At 39.0% G+C, this 19,989-nt stretch overlaps 1 protein-coding gene across 1 annotated transcript in view; it reads left to right on the plus strand.

Annotated features, from left to right (window-relative positions):
* Positions 1-19,989, plus strand: part of WDFY4 (WDFY family member 4) — a 120,154-nt gene that overhangs the window by 10,286 nt on the left and 89,879 nt on the right. The window contains exons 7-14 of the mRNA XM_082285929.1: positions 1,770-1,930; positions 2,290-2,742; positions 4,340-4,444; positions 5,299-5,489; positions 8,053-8,663; positions 12,708-12,801; positions 17,300-17,514; positions 18,398-18,498. Of these exons, the coding sequence (XP_082142055.1) occupies positions 1,770-1,930; positions 2,290-2,742; positions 4,340-4,444; positions 5,299-5,489; positions 8,053-8,663; positions 12,708-12,801; positions 17,300-17,514; positions 18,398-18,498 (1,931 nt within the window). The remainder of the gene's footprint in view (positions 1-1,769; positions 1,931-2,289; positions 2,743-4,339; positions 4,445-5,298; positions 5,490-8,052; positions 8,664-12,707; positions 12,802-17,299; positions 17,515-18,397; positions 18,499-19,989) is intronic.

A 19,989-nucleotide genomic window follows, 5' to 3' on the forward strand; every position in this document is an offset into this window, starting at 1 on the left:
AAGCAGTACATAACTTTTTCTACTTAAACCATTACAGAAGGAGAACAGTATAGGAGAAGTTAGTTTGCAGGTGGGATAGGGACTTTTTGAACACAAGACAAAGGTTCTTCATCAATTAGTATTACAGAGGATGTAGGTCAGAGACATTTGTCTCAGTTAAAGTGAGCTTTTAGTGCAGGAATGCAGTCAGCTTGGGAGGGAAACACTATCTCCTTGCTGTGCAAAAACAAGCAAACAAAACCCACCCAAACTTAAATCTGAAATGTTTACATTCTTCAGAAGCAAGATGAGCATAAACATATCAGGAAAAATTCCCACTAGTTATCCTAATGCAAAGTACAAAGAAGAACCTGTTACTCGCCTCGTCAGCTTGTGTTGTCTCACTAGGCTGGGCTTCTTTAACATCATTTGAAGAGAGCATTTCCAGATCTTTGTTTCCATTCTGGCTTTGACTATTCTTGTCCTCTTTCTCCAACACTTGTGAAAACTTTGGTCCCTGAACAAAGACTGGGTGGGGAGGGTATTTTGTAATTTGGATCTAGAGGATTGTAAATGCTATCATGAAGTCAAAAATATCTGTAAGTGACTACGGCTGCTCATGATTTTTGAATGGCACAAAACTATTAAATTATGATTGGAAAAAAAAAAAAATTGTGTTTTTCTGGCAGTGTTTTTTTTTAGTTACCAGAGACTGTCTAGATTTCCCTTATAAATAAACTATATTGAGATGCATATTTCTGATTAAATTCTAGCCATATAAGGGCAGAAAACACGGGATCTTTTTCAGTAAGAGCCATGAATGTCCCCATCCTTTTCAACCGATGTCACTAGGCAGAAGAGACAGAAATAACAGATGCTCAGGGCTTCAGATTAGTCTTCGTTCCCAGCATATGCTGGCATAAAGGGATAGATGGAGACCTTCCTTCCAGAATGTTTTGTGTGAGCAGGTATCCTCTTCTCTGATGCTTAGAACTTTTTCTTCAGGTAGAAGAACCTTGCTAATAGCATTCTTCGAAAGAGAGCATTTGGTCTCTTTTTTTCTCTTTCTTGTTTATATGAAACCAGAACATTTTGTTCTGTTCTCTTCCGAGATTTTTCTAGCCTAACAGTACCAATCTATTTCTCTGCCACTAACCCATGCCCAGGTGATGCACTTTTCCTTAATAACCGACCCATCTGAGCAGTACAGAATAAGATGATGTGATAAGCAGCTCTCTGTCCTTTGACAGACTCTCACTTCAGTCTATGAGCCATGGCAAATCTTGGTTACATTTCAAATCATTACAAATCCTGGTTAAGTATTTCCTTACTTAGGAGAGACATGCCATCTTCACGTCTGGTTCACAAAGCTCAGGCAGTACAATAATTTTCCCTTCCTCAGGGCTGAAATTTTTTGTTATTTATCTCAGATAGCAAGTCCCTTTTCTTGCCAACCATATGCTCACCTTTTAATATGAAGTGTCTGCTTTAATTATTTGAATTCTCACAAAGTTTAAATTTTTATTCCCCAAACCAGGCTTTTTTTTTTATTTAGCTTTTTCTTTTTTTTTCAAGGACAAATAACTGGACTAAGTTAAAACACTTATCTTTCTTTTGTTCATAAGACTGTCAGTGTCACTTCAGTCTGTAGGTTTTGTCCTGATTCGGAGTGTGTCACCATGGTGTGGATTATCCTGTGCAGTGCCTATGTGCTCTGTACTTGATGATGTATCCAAAGAGTCTGTATAATTAAGATATGAATATATGACTGTCCCAAGTTTTGTTCCTAGATGCGAGGGTTTGCAGCAAAATGAAGGAGATCCCTATCTGGATGAGATCTTGGACATGCTGACTTGCCTTACAACCTGTGGAAAAACTGAACTGAAAGTTTCTGGCAATATCATACACCCGCAATTGCCGCACTTTGATTTCGAACGGACACAATCTTCTGGTACAGTATATATCTATATATATATGCATGCACATGTGGGTGGGTAGGTGGGTCATTGAAAAATGAAGCTCTATTCATTTTGTTTCTTAATATGGAGGAAGGAGTATGATGTGGCATCTTCAGATCTATGTGCTAGTGCTGCAGGAGCCTGAATGCCACCTACCTCAAACGGAAATGCCCATGTCAGTTCTAGGGTCTGGTCCAAGCTCAAGATTATGCCTCTCAATCATGTCTGGATTATGCCTCCATCCCTCATGTCTGTTGCTCTTATTTCCACTTTCAGACACGAGCTAACATTATAGTTATGGTGCTTGCAGGCTTAAATAGCACTCACGTAAAATTGGGTTTTTTCCCCACAGGAATGACAGTGAAAAACCTCCAGCCTTTTCAGGTGTTGCAATCCATTTTCCAGAGAAGTAATGATCAGCACCTGTGTGGAAGAATCTTGGCAGCAATTGGTACCATATGGGCTTGGGACAGAGTGAATTTCTTTCTTCTGGAATGGACACTGCAACCTATCAACCAATTTACTGACATAATTCATTTCAAACCACACCCAGTCCAAGTCCAGTTCTTCAGACTGGTGGAGTCCATAGTCCTAGACCTGTCCTATGTCCCCCACGAGATTTTGAAGAAGGTTCAGTATTTGATCAAGGAAAATATAGTGCCATTCTGCACCTTAACAGCTCTTCAGTGCCTTCTCAGCATGACCCAGAAGGACCTGTTATTTAGTGATATTTTCCGTGACTCTGGGCTCTTAGGCCTACTGCTGGCACTTTTGAGGAAGGAAGCCAAGATCCTGAGGAAGTCAGGTACAACTTACTGCCACTCACAATGACCACTGAAGTAGGCAGATCAACAGGAATGAATAATCTCTTTCTATGATAAATTTATATATTTTTATATACTGAGTAGCTAGATTTTATCTTCAAGCCAACTGGCCTAAATTTGACACATTAAGCTGGGTCCTCTCTGAAATCTTTGCTATTTTTTGTTCTGGTCACTAGCCTGAACAGCTCTGGGCTATTCTTCACTAGTGTATGATGAATTATTATGGGTGGTACCCTTCAACCCACACTTTTAAACAGGTCTTAATTTGGGGCTCTCTAGAATGCCAGCTGGAGGTTGGAGCAAGAAAAGTTTTCCACAACAATGCTTATTCTTCTGACAGTAACACCTTAATCCTGAGGACTGGCGATAGAAAACAGTTTATTGAACTTTGGCCATATGTTCCCCACAATTGCTACCACTCATTGTGATGTGATAGAGTTATCTCCTAGTATAGAAACAGGAAGGTGATACCCCTAGTTTGGTAACTGTGGAGTACAGCTAACTTAGGAGACAGACTTACATATTTAAAGGTTTATAACTACTATTTTAATGAAAGAAAAAGGCATCATAGTGTTTTCTGTGCTATATGAGTTGGGAAATGCCTTTAAATTTCAGTGCAAGAGTCATTTATTGAAGGAGGAGAGACACAAGGTACTAGGAATAACTTCAGATGCAGTAAGCATACTTGAATTATTTATACACAACAGAAGGAATATGAATTACAACAGAAATTCTAGAGTACAGACATCCATCAACTGCAAGGACACTTAGATTTGGGTTCTCGATATCAGAGAACCAGGATTTTGCACAAGAATGCTTAGATAAGGATTGTCAAGATAAATACCAAGGTTCTTGGAAACTTGCCTTCTGATTATGAGCTGGTGCATAGGGTCTTTCTTCTGTCTTTGCATTTATTTCACTGCTTTAGATAACGTAGTGATAAAAATTTTACAGAATGAGTGATTGAATGGCTATATAATTTGTAAATTTAGACACACAGGTGAAGAGGGACAAGTGAGAAGACATTATTGCTACTTCCCTCTCTTGGTTTCCAGAAATTTAGCCTGGAAACTCTTGAATTTTAGATCATAAAATAACTTACCATACACTGTCTGATCCTGTTTGCCTCTGAACATGCAGGATATTTCTGCTCTTGGCTTTTAGATTAGGTATTTAATGTCTCCCTGTTGCTATAATATTTTACCACTTCATAGCTCATAATCTATCCTGTTCTTTTGTTTATCTGTGTTCCTACTAGATACCACTAAACAGGTAAATCTACACCATCTGGGAAGTGAAAACACCCCTATTAGCAGTACTGCCTGTAGTTATGAAGGAGATATGGGCTGCAGAGCAAGAATCAGACCTGTGTTTCCCAAAACCAGACTAGACCCTGACAAATAGGCAATGACATGTCTGTATTTTGTTGCTTGTTTTTAGGTTTCAAGTAGCCAGTAAGTAATACTTGAGAGAAGCTAGAATTTGCTGGAGAACTGGTTTTCCATTTTGGTTAAATATATTTTAGCTACAGTTGCCCATTTCTTGTATATTGTAATATTACTTTTAACATACTGACAGCTGGAACTCATCTGCCTGGTCTGAAAGAAGGCACTGAGAAGGAATTAAATGTTGTGATGCTGAAGATGGTGGCTGCCCTTACAGCGAGGTCTGTGAGGAACACAGGTAAGGAAACATATGACTGCATTACTTTTGTGATATTTGGTGGTAGGTGGCCATGGTTTTAAGGAGCACCAACATATTTTCTGACTTTGGTGCTTCAGTAAAAAATGGAGGACAAAAGCTAAAGTGTAGGGATAACTGTGTTACACTAGGAAGAAATGTGACAAAGGTATTCTCATACTGCATAATGAGCTTTGTCCCAGTCCACTTGTTTCCTCGATCCATGTGCATACTCCTGAAGTGTTTATATAGGATGTACAAACTTAGCTTCTGGAAAAAATGTGTGTGTACTTGACTCTTGTGTATTGTTTGTTCATCCAGATTTTCTTCCATCATTTCTGTTACTTGAAATCTTGATTGGATCAGGTGCATGCTGAGTAACACTCTTATATTACTGTTATACCTAGGAAGTCTGTGTGTAGGGAATCTTATGGAACATAGTACAGGAGTGAACTCTAGTGAATACTGGAATCCACTCAATTAACTCTGAAATCCTAGAATCATCATGTAGCATCTTGCACAGTGTAAAGGTCTTTTCAGAAACCATCAAAAAGTTCCCTTCCTAAATGAAAGAGATGCTTAAGCTGAAAACTAAGGTGTCTTTTCCTTTTCGTTCATTATTGTATTGGGAAGCTGTCATCTCTGATGATTAGAAACCATGGACACCCAGTCATTTTATCCCTAGTTGTTCTTGTGCCACTCAGTTTGTGTCATCTTTAGCTTAACCAGCTGCTCTCCTTACCTGTCCTGCTGTATTTGTAGAAATGTGGCACTTCACACCAACACTGAAAATCTGCCTGTAAAAACTATGAGCAAAGGATAGTTTAACTAACAAATGATAATATATTTGTCCCTAGTTGTTCTGAAGGACTATGGAATGGTGCCATATATCAAGATATTTTTGGATGATGAGTGCTACAGGAGTGCTACTCTCAGCATCCTGGAGCAGCTATCAGTCATCAATTATGAAGAATATATGAGCATTATTATTGGGGCCCTCTGTTCTTCCACTCAATGGGAACTGCATCTGAAACTAGATCTGCTGAAGGTAATTAATGTGGCTATCACTTGGGCATTGTTTTCCTGGGAACTCTCTTTTTTTCAAGATGGTAAGAGCAGAGGAAAAAAGAGCCTCTTTTTTCCATAGCAAGCATCCAGAGCAAGCTCTGGATTATGGTAACTTGAGCACTTTGATTTTTAGCAATGCATGTGTGGTCAATACCTTCACTCAGTATCAGATTACAAAGTATTTTGAAGACCTAAATAGTAATGCAGGAGGGAGAAATGGAAATGCTAAAGGCACAATTGTATGAACAGTTCCGTGTAATGTGACAGAGAAAGGAGAAACAAATGGGAATGAAAGTGGATATGTGGAGAGAGGATGTCAGATGTGAAGGAGTGAGATTGGAAGAGCCAGGGTAGGCATGAGGTGAACAGCTTCATTCTGATAAGTTTCCACGGTTGAAACTTTGCTGTCCTTAATTTTGTCATTTCTCACAAACACTAGTATCATGTAAAAAGAGATGAGGCAATGGAAAGGAAGAACTGTATGAATGCTTGGAGAAAGAAATTAGAACTAGTCATAGCCTCTATTGACCCCAGAGTGTCTGATCCCTAAGCAATGAAACAGAGGAAAGAATCACTGTGCTTTATTTTGGTTTAGGTCATAGGCATCCAGCTGAAAAGCAGCAGTGTTGTAAGCACTGATTTTAAAATTTCATTCTACCTTCTCTATCAAGTGGGAATGGAATTAACTTTTCTGTACAATATAGCAACTCCTTCTGTAATAAAAGAACCATATGACTTAAAAAAAAATTAAAGAACAAAGTTTATAGCTTTCATTTGACAATTTGAAACAGTAAACTTTAACAATACCTGTGGAAAAGTTGAGTACGGTGTCCAAACTAATATGAAAATAAATGCAACTTCAGTGTCTAATTTTGACAAATGATAACTGTATTAAAGCATAATGTAAGCAAATGAATTTATTTTGTTTATCCATTGGGACTGTGATTGTGTTACACACAAATTCAGATTGATTTGCTAATGTATATTTAGCTGTTAAAGCCTGAGCCCAAATGCAATTAGCACTGCTGTATTCCAGTGTGACACGTGGACAATTATGAGGAATAACAAATAATGGAATGTGCGAAATAAATTCTGTTAGCAGTAACTGAGTTAGGGGGTTTGCAGCAGACATCAGTTTTATAGATTCAAGACAGAGGAATACTAACTCATAGGCGATTAAATTCTAACTGAGTTAAAGCTGGAGGAAATGTGTTTACTGTTGACCTTCTCTGGAATGTGTTAAAGCCATCCTGGTAACTTCAACTCTAAGTTATTAAATTTACTCCCTGTTCAGAAGTCTCTGCCTGGTTTGATACATTATCATACAAAACTGAATGACAGTAATAGAGTTCCCCCTACCCCTTCAGTTCTGGCAACCCTTTCTCACAGTCCTACATCCTGTTACAGGCAGATGTATTTCTCTTAGAAACTGTTCCACTTAAGGAGGTTGTGAAGTAAAGCTCTTTCATTGGATATCTCTTGGGAAGGTCTATATGTAAAATTAACCCTTTCCAATGTGCAAAGGTACAGTATCAAATTTGAAAACTCCCTGTACAAAATTAATTGTGCGACACTTGGAAAGCTTGGGATCAATTATATTCAAATGCAGTAGACGGTTTCCTTGCAAGCTCCTTTTTCTCATCAATTTTACTTCCACAGCTCTTAATAACTTTTCGAGATTTGTTTTAAAATGGCAAGCCCATAGCATTCAAAATTGGCAAATTATTTAAGTTGGTTTTACGCATGTGTAATACTGTCAAGTGGCATTCACTTATAACCTGCTTTAAGCCTTTTGAGGTTAGATAAAATCTAATGACTTCATTGTCTTGAGATCTTACTTTTTATGGCTTTTTTCCTCTAAAGTATTGTGCAAACTTTAAAAATACCTCAGCTGAGAAAAGGTATTCTCGTCTTTCTTAATGAGGAGAGCCTGCTGCTTACAATATTCTTTGTGCCATCCTGAGTCACTGGTTTTTGGAAAGGTCCTTCTCAGTCATTTGAGCAAAAGTCTAGTGTGGGTTCTCACGTGCATTCAGGGCTACAGGAAGACTTGTCTGTAGAGAGGTGTGCCTTCCTGCCAGTTTCTATATGAGGGTATTTACATTTAATCTTTACTTCCATTTATTTAGGGCAAAGGCAGGTTTCTTGAGAGAGTCTGAGAAGACTGATAAAAGAACAGCCAAAGATATGAAACTACCTCTGGCCAAACTGACTAGGATATGTAATGCAGGAAATTTGATTCCTTTGCTTCTTCCTGTGAGCACTGTTCCCCACCTGTCAGGCTGACTGCTTTAGCTGCTCCTAAGAGTGCTTCCAAATCTTGGTTGTATGATTCATTGGGTCTATGGGGGAAGGGAGGAAGAGAAGTTGTGCAGTGATGACATTTATTTTGACCACCTTCCCCTCCCCCCTCCCTCCCCACCAAAGAGTGAAATTTCAGTGAAAGAATTTCGGTGCAAACTTGGAATTTTAAAATATTCTAAAGCCTCTTTGTCCTTTGATTTAAGTGCTTCTTTTGTTTCCTTTCTTCCCAATGTTTGTAGTCACTCTTGAGGATATTGGAGAGTCCCAAGAGCCATTCAGCTTTCAGAACCTGCAGTGGATTCAATGGGCTCCTGTCCCTCCTCTCAGACATGGAAGGTGCGTTGCAGGACCCTCCATCTGGGCAGTGGACAGCAGTTGGACAGAATTGTATATTGGAGCTTGTTTTCTACACACTTCAGGGGATAACTGCAGCCCTGCACCTAGACCCTGTAAACAGCAACTTCTTCCAGAGGAATGGTCTCTTTGAAAAGATGGCAGAGGATCTCGGATCACTTGGATGCTTCTGGACACGAGGGGGAAGGCAAATTCCTGTGAGCCTTGAGAAGAAAAGGACATTTGCAGAATTCTTGGATGCAGTTTTCTGTTCTTCAGAACCTTTCCCAGCGTGGCTAAAGAACAGCATTTGGATTCTGAATTTTCTTGATCGTATGGTCAAAGGAACCCTCCACCAGGAAAGCTATTTTAAGGAGAGGAAGCCAGAGATGGGAGAAGAATCAAGAGATGATCAGGAGGCACCCCAAGCTCAAGAAGAGCATCCTGTTGTTTTCAAAAGACCAGGCAACAAATTACCTGCCTCTACCTATATGCTGTGGGGAAACCCTGAAGAGAAGTAAGCTTTTATTTACTACAGAAAATATAGTACTAAGACTGGTATGTGCATTTTATATGGTAGTATACTGAGGTAAGGTGTGATACAACCTGCCAAGAGCTAACAAATCAGTTCTGTCCCAAGTCCCAGGCCTCCAGGCAACAGAAATCTATGCTTTTGGAAAGGTAAATGATGGTAGAAGTGGGGCATAAGGATTTAGTGCAGCAGTGGGACACACAGCCCCAAGAGCTGCAGAGTTTATGTTGGAGATTCTGAGACCTGAAATGTGGGAGCAGGAATGGAGTCGAAGAACAAGGTTGCTGGGACTTAAAGCTTGTGCTTTAAGTTCACTGCTTGAACCTGCCCCAATCAATTTTGACTTTTTCAATTATGTGGAAAGCTGCTTCCAGTCACTCAATGCATTAAAAATAAAAATTACTCTAAGCTATTTTAAATGCTCTCTCATGCATCTGTGTCCAAGCATATGTGTGCAGACACACTCATCCATGCTGAAACAGAGAAAATTGGAAAAGGGACAGTCATGCTGCCTGCCTCATTGAATGAAGGTTTATATCAAAATACATATCCTTTGTAGGAAGGGAAGAGTATACCAGAAATCAGCATTGCTGTCAGCTGTGAATCAGTTCTGAATAACCTGCATTTTGTAACTAATGAGGTCTTCTGTCCCTTCACTTGTCTGTAGCTTTATCTTGAATCTCTTAGTCCTTTTACCAAATTTATGTTTCTGGTTGAAGTTATGCTTAAAAAGGCTAAACTGATAAGTGTGAGACTTCTTCAACCCTTACTGTAGATTATTGCAAAGTCATCTTCCAAGTTAAAGACCAAGACATGACGTCTGCCACTTGTAGCAGCAGTCACTGAAGTCAGCAGAACTCTTTTTCCCTGAGTACTGAGGCAGGCTGAATAAGCATTTCTGGTTATATTTAAACTTGTTTGAAGAAAGTAGAAAAACTTGTGGTGGATCTCTTTGTTCCTTGTGCAGCAGATTTTAAAGTAGTCATGGAGGCGTTTGCTCCCTGTCACCACTCTTTAAATTACACTGGAAGTTTCTGGTTAGATACTCAGTGCTGGGGAGAGGACTTGGTAGTTTGGGAGGAATGAATGCTCTTTTCCAAGCAGATATTCCTAGCCTGATTTGGGAGAACATGGGTCCATATGCAAACAGTATATAGATGGTGGTAGCTACAGGAAGTAGACTGTCTGTTGCTTAAGTATGCATATAAGGGAGGCCCAGGGATGGTAAGGGAGAGAGAGTAGGTCGGGGCAATGCTGGGAGCGGTGTGGCTCTGTCTTCTGATGGTCCTTCTGAAGTCACTAGGTCCGAAATGAGCAAGGCTTCCTATGTCCTTGTGTTGTTTTGCCTGCTGAGATGTGATGCTGTACAGTAACTGAATACCACTTGTGGAGAAATTAATCCTATAAACTGGGACCCTTTCAGTTCACACTGTCTGATTTGGGACTGTTTGTCTTGGTTATGGGATGTGAAGGCATAAAAGGAAGCCAGATTAGTTAGGGGTGGTTGGAGACTGTCCATGACAAGTGTATGCAAACACAAAAGAGGAACATGTGCTGGAGAGCTGACAATCTTCAAGCCATAGAGCCTGTATTCTTTTCCAGCAGTAAATTTTATGAAAATAAAAAATCCCATAGTTTCTGCAAGCCTGTTGTTCCCCTGATGCAACTTCCTCTTAGCTGTACTCCACACTCACACTTCCCCTTGAAAAGGTTTCAGGCAGCAGCTATGCAGCTTGAAAGGAGGAACTTGAATGCAGTCTGCGTAGGTGTGATGCCCCATCTAGCAAAATATATTTAACATTCCCAAAGAGGTAGGGAAGGGAGGTGACCCTGCAGGAGCCTGTGACTAATATATAAGAAAGTTAACATTTTAATGCTGGATAATATTGTAGCCCCTTCCACTGTCCTGTGGTCAATGATGCTGCAAGCTTCTGGGACACAGGGGAATTGATCCTGTCATTCCCATCTCAAAACCAGCCCTCTGTGTTCCTGCTCCTGCAGTAATGTTTGAAACACCTTTTGTGACAGATGAGGTCTCTGGTTTTCCTTTTGTTCCTGGTGATTAGACATAGCTTGCTGCAAGCTGTGTTAACTGAGGCTGATCTCTTTGGGAGGGAAGCCCTTCTCTGTGCTCACCCAAGCATCGTGGCTGCTGCAGCTGCTGTTACCACAGACAACTCACTGTGCTAATGGCTCTTCAGGTTCTTTGTGACATCTCATTTTGTCCCCAAACCCTCTCATCTGTCTTATTTTTAAGTAATGCTAGTGCAGAGCAGATCTGTGATTCACAGCATGATACTGGTGAGATAGATGGAGTGGAATCACAGGGCTGACTGGATAGCCCTGGGGCAGGAGTGTGAGACATGGGGTATTTGCAGAGGGGAGGAGTTGGTACAGGAAGACAGCTTTTGTACTAAGACAGGCCATAAAATGAGAAACTCATAGAAAATCACAGAGAAGGCTGGAGATAAGGCTTGTGTAATGATCTTAGAAAACCCTTCATGAGCCTTGTGGCCCTTCTCTGCACACACTCCAGCACCCCAGTGTCCTTGTAGTGAGGGGCCCAGAATGGGGCCTCACCAGTGCCAAATACAGGGGGATGATCACTTCCCTGGTCCTGCTGGCCACACTATTGCTGATACAGGCCAGGATGCCATTGGCCTTGTTGGCCACCTGGGCACACTCTTGCTTATGTTCACCTGGGCATTGACCAGCACACCAAGTTTGTTTCCAGCCATAATTTTGCTCCTATTGATTTTAGTGAGCCTGGATTTTTCTCTTTTAAAATGGTGTGGGTTTTCTCAGGGAAATATAAGTAGAGCATTTTTTTGGTGTACTTTTTTCATTGACATTTAAAAACGTGCCCACATTCATGTCAAGCAGAGGTTTATATATCCACACTGAAACCACTGCTGCAACAACTCTTTATACCAGACCTGATTTTGGCTTACTGCACAGAAAATATTGCAAACAAGCAATTTATTTGAAATTTTCTTGAGGATGCAGTAAGAATTATTTGTCACAGTGTGGCAGTGTGCTACACATTACTCCCTGTTCTGCTGTATCAGATGAGCCTTTTTGGGAGTGGCTAACAAACATGTTTAATTGCAGCCTTTTTATCCTCCTTTACATCCCTTGTAAAACTTTTTTTTTTACGCTTACTCTTATACTTGTACCTTGTGTTTTATAAAGTCCATAAAGCATATTGTGCTTTATTTTGTCAGTCTAATTACAGCCATTAAATGTTGCCCTTGCTTTTGCTGTGAGATCTGCTTCAGACAGATGTTTCTGACAGTGTACATCACAACTCCAGTTCAGAGGTGCAGCCAGAAATGCTGATGATACTCTGAACAGGACAAGCCTGTAGTGCCTAAACTAGAGTTTCTGCTATGCTGTGGGTTCATCTTTGAGATATATTGGACCTCTAACCTGCATCATGGCATAAGCAGATCTTCTCTGTGATGTCTCTTATTCCTCAGTTCCTTCCTGTGCCTGAACATAAAAAGGTCGTAAGTGGCAAAAATGAAAACTGGTGGGAAAGCAGGTATTCAACTTTAGTTTACTACTTTAGGCAAATTCTGGTGTTGGAAGGGGAGGGTGACATACTGATTTTATCAAGACTGTCTCACCTTTGCTTATTTCTATTATGTTTTAAAGTACTGAAGTTACTGTATAACTGAAGTTATAAACTCCTAGAAAATAAAAGGATAACACTGGTTGTGGACTGATGCATCAGTGATTCCTCTGGTTGTCTATTTTCTGTTCTGAAAATACCTTCAAAAGCAAAGTTTGTTTAAAGAGGCTGCTGCACATCTTTGAATGTGCAGGTCCCTGGGATGAGCAGGTGATGTCCTGTCTTTGTTACTTGAAGGAGGCTTCCAGTTGTTCTGGGTCATTTGTATTGTTTGCTTAGTTTCCAATGCTGAGCCTGGTTGCTGCTAGGAGGATTTAATGCTGTGCTCTGCTGGAGCACTTTTAGACTCTCTTTGCTGTTGTTAATGATAATTAGGATGTGTCTTTTCACTGCAGGTTGGAAATGAGAGACTGCACCATTGTACATCCAGGTGCTGTCTGTGTCATGGTGAGGTTGCTGCCAAAACTGTACAATGAAGGACATGCTCAGGTGAGTCTGGACATATCGAAATGCCATCTAAACAGTGTCTTCTACTTCTCTGTAGCTTCATTTCCAGGAATTGCTTACTCTTTGCAAATGTGGTAGTTCTAAAATTTACCTAAAACACTGTCAGGAGGAACAGCACAAACTTCACTGAGTCAACAGATGTGAGGACAACAAAGACTCCTGGCTGTCAGTTTGCCTAAGCATTTCTATACTTGTCTGATGCAGTACATGGATTTTGGTCCCAGAATACTTATTCCAAAGGCATAATGTAGAAGTGCCTTGAAAATTGTCTAAAGTATTGCTAACAGCCCTAGCAACCAGAAAAGTCTGGCTCTTTGGACCTAATGTTCCATAAACTTTTAATGCAGCTTAGAATGTATTTTTCTTGTATCTTTATATATATATATATATATATATATATATATATATATACACACCCACTCTGAATAAAGATATTTCCTATATTGTATTGGCTATTTGGTCCAAAATACTTGAATGCAGTCAAGTACATATGGAGGACCTGAAATAAAACCAGGTCATTCATCCAGAGCTATGAAAGGGGCAAATAGCTGCTAGCAATTTCCAGCTCTGTTTATTGGAATCAAGCCATCAGATAGTAAAATTTTGTTAATTACAGTAATTAATTTCTGAAAAACAAGTAGAATCGTTAATTGGATGAGAGTGTCATCAAGAAATTAGAGTTGAGCTCTGCAAGAGAGAGAGCCTCTCACACGCTCAGTAGATGGCAGTGTTCTTAAAAGTATGAAGGACTAGAGCACAAATTCCAGCAATTTCAGTTATGTATTTAATTATGCTCATATTTTCTTTTTTTCTCTCACTCCTTTCTTAGTCAATAAGAAGTTATTACTGGTAGTGTTTGTTTAGTATTGCTGTTATGAATATGATTGCCTCAGGTAAAACAGGACCACTATTATGCAAGGTCCTGAGTCAAACCCTAGCTAGGAGTTAACAAATGTCTTAAAGAGTTCTCATAAAATAACCCACAAAAAGGATAGAGGAAAAATAGAATTTTCCTGACTATTTCTATTGAAAAAATCATTGAGAGAATGGATAGAATATTTCAGAGCTTGGGAAGCTCACTGATGCTGCCAGGTAGAGACATAAAAGTCTGGACTTTAATACTGTTAATCATAACGTAAATCACTGCATGAATCCTTGTGCAAGGAGATTCTACCTGGAGCACAGGATTCTGGTAAGATGTGATGCAAAAGGTTTAACCTCAGTGGCTAGTGAGGGGGAGTTACTTGGTAGAAGGAAAATAACTGAAGGAATTACTCTTTGGGTAGATATATCCTGTCCAAAACAGTGTACTATTTTTTTTTTTTCTAGCGCCACAGTGTTTGACAGCTGGATGAGAGATGAAATAATGGCTTTGTGGATGTATCTCAGACATTCATAAAAAAGTTTTAAGGGGTTTCTTGCTCTGAATTTAAGACTGAATTAAGTAATACATTTTTTAGGAGCAAATATGGAGAAGAAGAGAAAATAACTCTTCTCTTTCCACTTCTTTTAGCGCTGTGATAGATACTTTAGGCCTGAGTGTCGAGGAGTAACCTGGAAAAATCTTTAGAATCAGTTCAGGTCATGTGCGATTCCTTTGCTTTCACAGAATTGGCAATGAGAAAGCATTGCTTTTACGGAAACATTAATGGAACTCAGTAAAATTAATGTACTTTTGATTCTGACCCTCAGAAACAATATCAATATCCTGCCAATTTTGAAACCTCTCACTGACCTTTGTCAGACCCAAGAAATGATGGGCTGAAGCAGTGTTGAGCCTGTCAGCATAGAAAACCCAGTAGCAGACAGTAAAACAGGTGATTTTGCACTTCAGCCATTTCTTATACTTTCTGTAATGAAAGTTAAAAGCTGAGGAGAATAGATTTGTGGATGTATATTCCTACCATTGCTAGGTATGATAAAAAAATCATTTGAATGTCATGGGTACAAAAACTTGCTTAAAACTTTAAAACTGACCAAGAGTTTTGAGTCAGTAAACTGTATTTAAAGGATATTGCTCATGTTCATGCCTATGACTGGAACTAAACCAGTTTCCATGTTGTTTGACCAAATATAAGATCGATTTTCCTTTTATTAATATGTTGTCTATTTAGTGATGAAAGACAGCATTGGACACATTTCAAACACCTAGTAAATTGAGACATATTAGCATCCACTTTAGATATGTGGCCCAGGATATTCACAGAGTTGATTCTACCTTAAAAAGAAAGAAGTTACCTCTCAGACACATCTCATCCTTGACTGGAATTTTAAGATTCCAGAGTGTCATGACAGATCTTTCCCATTTGTAATGTCAGATACTGAGATTGCCTATATCTTACAAGGCTGAGTAAAGGAAAGGAAAGAACTTTTGAGAAGAGAATAAAAGAATTACTCAGTTCTGTCTCATCATCCTGGTAGGTTTCTTGTGAATACAGACAAAAAAAAATCCTCTCGCAATTCATCATGTAAATTATCTATACTTTTGCTAAATGATATTATTGCTTACACAGCTGGATTTTTCCTTTTTGTTTTCATCCATGCCTCTTGTATGATGAACTGCTGTCATAGTCACTGTTGTGAAAGTAAAACATTGTCCATCAATAAGGATTTTGCACCTTTTAAAAAGACCCTTATCCCTGTTTTAAATGTAAGCTAAATGACTTGTTCTTCCTTGTAGATGTTAACAAGGTAACATTTTTCAAGTATTTTGCGCACATAATTATTGCTATATTGTTCTTAAATCTAAGGAAATTGCGTCCTTTTGAAGTGAATGCACAGCGACAAAAGTTCATAATTTTTGCTTATCTTGAATATAACCTTGAAGATGAATAGTAGTGAGTTAAATTCAGCTACCAAGTTTTGAAACTATAGGCTCTTAGGGGAAAAAATCTGGGTACTACTTAAGCAGATTGGGCAAATTGCTAGGTGACATTTTGCCCTTAAGACTCTAATCTGAAGCAGAGCTCAGCTACATTCTAACTGCACCTTCAATATCCTGATTCACAGTGCAAGTAATAAGTGTTAGGAAAATCAATCCGTGCATACAGAAACACACAGCATGGTTTCCTGGCCACCTTTAATATTTCCACTAAAATCTCATTTTACTGGAACAAAGATCCATGAAAACAGCACATTTTATTCAAAACAAGGCAATATTGGTATTGACAGAGCTGCTAGGCTAATGAAAACAATCAATTTTTTTGTACACCATTACGCTTTTATTGGATTTATTTTGGAGTAAACCAGTTGCTTCACTTAGTCAAGACCTATGTCAATCTTTGTTTAGTGGTATTTACACATACTTTCCTGCATATAGTCAGAAACGGAGTAAAATATTAATTAAAATATTTATAAAGTTGTGAGACTTTGTAATAGTGTAGTTTAGCCTGGTGGATGATTTTTATATGTAATGTGATTCATAGTGAAATTTATGTCCCTGGCAATAAATAGTCCTTCAGAGAGAAGAAAATGTTATCCAAAGAACTCACCCTTCAGATATGAAAAATGGTAATTGAGTTTGCAAAAACAGTGTGTATGTTGCAATGGCTGTATTATCTTCTAAGTGTTGGGGATGCTTTGAAAACAAATTGCTTGTGGGCTTTGAAATTGTTCTGTATTGGCTTTGTCTGGTTGAATGAAAAAGAGCTCAATTCCTCTTTACACTTAATAAGCTTATTCTGAATCCAGTTACTTCTCATTCATGTTATAAAATCAAATCCCATTGCCTTCATTTGCATTTCTGTCACCATTGTTGTCCTCTTGTTTAAAAGTTTGCATATCTATTTCCTAGAAGAGTATATGAGAAAGCTTGAAAGCTCTTGGAAATAGGAAATAATTAATCTTTTTAAGATTTGTGTTTAAATATATTATCCAGTTACTTTTACATGAAGTCTAGTTAGGTCAATGGGGTACAATCCATTCCCAAATGGGAACAAATTGCTCTAAAAATAATTTATGAGAATTGAGAGACTTTAAGATCAGTAAGGCGTCAATTCAGGAAAACATATAGAGAAGTGTTTAAGATTGTTTCATGACATTGCTTGATACAGTTTTGTTTAAGAGCAGGGTTTTAGAATGAAGAGTAGATCATGTCAATATGGCTCTCCACAGGCTCAATGTTAAATATATTCTGAATTCCTGTTTGGTCTTGGAGCTTATGCCTAATAACCTGCCCTTGGTGGTGATCCCTTGTTTCTGAATGACAGCTGATTGCTCTCTTCTTTCACCACCATAGTGTCGAGGCAGGAAAGCTGAGTTGTGGTTGGCCAAGCAGCTTCTTGGATGAATATATGCACACTGTTTAAGTGCAGAGCTTGATAGAACAGCCATGCAGTTCTGCTTGAGCCTCTTGCCTTAGGGGCTTCAGATGTTTACACTCAGGGATTTGACAACTGAAAACCAAATTAAAATAAAATAAATCAGTTACCACATACAGTTTAGTTCCAGCCCTCTGACTTTACTTCTGTGTCCATTTCAGCTTTCCCAGGAAATCCAGTGTGCTCTGGTTGATCATATCCAGTCCCTGGTGAAGTCAGAGAAGAGTCGTCAGGTGATGTGTGAATCTGGCCTGCTGAGCACCATCATAACCTCCTGTCAAGATGCTTTCTGCAATGACAGCCATCCCCTGCATCTGCCCCTCACCAGAGTGTTTGAGAAGCTCGCATCACAGGCTATTGAGCCACATGTGTTAAGGTATCAGATTGTATCTAATGGAACCAATTTGCTTTAGTGGTGCCATTTTTTTGCAAAGTTTATATAAAAATTAAATGCTTCACATAGAGATCTAATTCAGCAAGACTCAGCCTTTTGTTTCAAGTCCCATTTAATCCTCCTTTCTCACTGATTGCAGGATATATGCTTAAATGACTCCTGAAGATGGTATGAGTCTGTAGTGTTCTGCTGCATCATCTCTGCAGGGGTTGTAAAGCCATTTATTAATGAACTAATTAAGTCATTGCAAAACAACCAGGGTTATTCTCTCCTGGTATTCATATGGAGAAGCTGTTTTCTGCAGAGTAAAAATGACTTTTTCATATCTTAGATCCATGTCAATGACAGATGCAGAAATAAAAAGTATGGTCTTCTTCCTCAATCACTGTTTCTAGTTTGAGGTTGCACTTTCTTCACTAATGCTAACAAGTGCTAGACATTACAGTACCTAGCAGGTATCAGAGTGCAGGTAAATTTAAATATTCATTGGAAGATTGTATTTCTTTCACTCAAATACAGAATAGGATTTCTAAAAAAAACCTCAATAAAAACCCCCAACCCATAGATTTTTTTCTTTCTGAATAATTACAGCTAGTCAAGAATATTGATGAAGAAAAGAAATCTTTGATTTTTTTTCAACAGGAAAATCTTGAAAGGAAATGTGAAGCAAACTAAATATTTGTGATGCTACAATGGAAAGCATTTCTTTTGTTCTGTTTGGGATGTCTTTAAAATTTGCTGTTAAATACAAAAGTTGTTCTCCAGATCTAAGCTCTATTTGCATGGTTGCTGTGACTACAAAGTGTCTGGCTTCATTGTTTTCTTTTTTTTAAGTTGCTTTCTTAATTTTTTTTTTCCATGTTAGGCAATTTCTGTGGTTGGGAGGCTCTCCATTGCTACCTTCCAGGCCCAGCGCAAACAAGCCCAACGTCCTTTCGTGTCAGGGGAGTGAGTCAGCTAATGCAGGTAAGCACACAATGAACAGTCTGTCGCTGATACAGTGGCTGAGTTAGGCATGTCTCTGAAATGACAGAAACTGCTGTTGAGTAGGTTGTTCCAAGATAGTCACAGTGAAGGTGGAGTATGCCTGGAAGTTTTTCACTGGGTATTGCCCAGACTGGGTGGTACTTGAACAACACTGATCTAATGATCAGCAGACATCAAATTGTGATGTCTTTGCTCAAGTTAGATGCTGAGTATAGACTCAGGCTTTGCTGGATCAGACGTGGAAGTGATCTATAAAAAAAATAATATTCTACAAATGAAGTGGAGTGTCTCCTTGGTTTGCAGCATGTTTTTCCTGTGATTTATAGATAGGAATGGAATAAGGATGGGACTAAAGAGCACTGCTTTTTGTAGTCCCGAGGATATCCTAGTAGTCTGCCTTGCTTATATAGGCTCTTCTCCATAGGAGCTCTGTCATACATGAAATCCCTAATAGTGCTTGGTCTTTGCATATTAAGTGCTTTAATTAATTAATTCTGAGTTAAATATTTTTTAAATTGAATGTTAAAATTAACCCATCACCCAGGTACAAAAATCAAGTTCCAGTATCAGTGTTTTCAATTGTTCAAAGTAGTTTATTAAGAGAGTTGCACCATTCCCAGTTAAAAATTCCCCAGTTAAAAATCCCCAACTTATGCTCCCTTTTCAAACTTCACACCACTTGTACACCATAAGTTATCTTTCCTGTGTTTACTGTATACTTTTACAAGTGTTTTAAGATGTGTTAGATGTATTTTAATATTTTTTTTAGGTGTTTTTACTTTGCACTTTGGTCCAAGGGCTAACTCCAAAACCCCAGTTCTAACAGCCAGCAGCTATTTTTAGCCCCATAGCCGTTACCCTGCAGGCAAGCTCCACGGCAACCCGAATTTTAATGAGGGCATTGTAGCTCCCTTATCTCAACTGATACCACCCCTCTGACAACGATGAGCCATTGGTGGACTGAGATGATCTGTCAAAGGGAAAGCACCAATCACTTTAAACCAAAGGGGCGGGCTGTGGGCGGAGCAAAGGCACTGTAAAACAACGAGACAGGCCTGAAAAGTTGAGGGAGAAGGGGTTCTCTGCAGGCTAGCTGTGGTGGACATCAGTGCTGGGCATTAAAAGCCTTACTCCTATTAAGGAGCCTTTAATAATTTTTTTCCTGACTAATGACCAGCCAAAAGCCAGCTCAGCACTGCAAGTCCTTTTTCTCTACCTGAGGTCCAGTGCTGACCCAGCCAGAAGATCTCAGATCCTGCACTCCTGGGGCATACCATCTACTGAGCCATAGGATCCCAAATTTTTATATTTTTCTAATTTCTGTAATTTTTCAATTTTTCTGTTTTCAGTAAATTATTTTAATTTTTTATTTAAGAGTTGTCTCTTTTCTCACAGCCCTTTCTCTGCTATAATGTATTTTATAGATGAGAGGCTACAGTATAGCAGTATTTGGTGCTTAAACTATTCTCA

This window comes from Coloeus monedula (genome assembly GCF_965178545.1).
Source record: "Coloeus monedula genome assembly, chromosome: 8".
Lineage (NCBI taxonomy): Eukaryota > Metazoa > Chordata > Aves > Passeriformes > Corvidae > Coloeus > Coloeus monedula.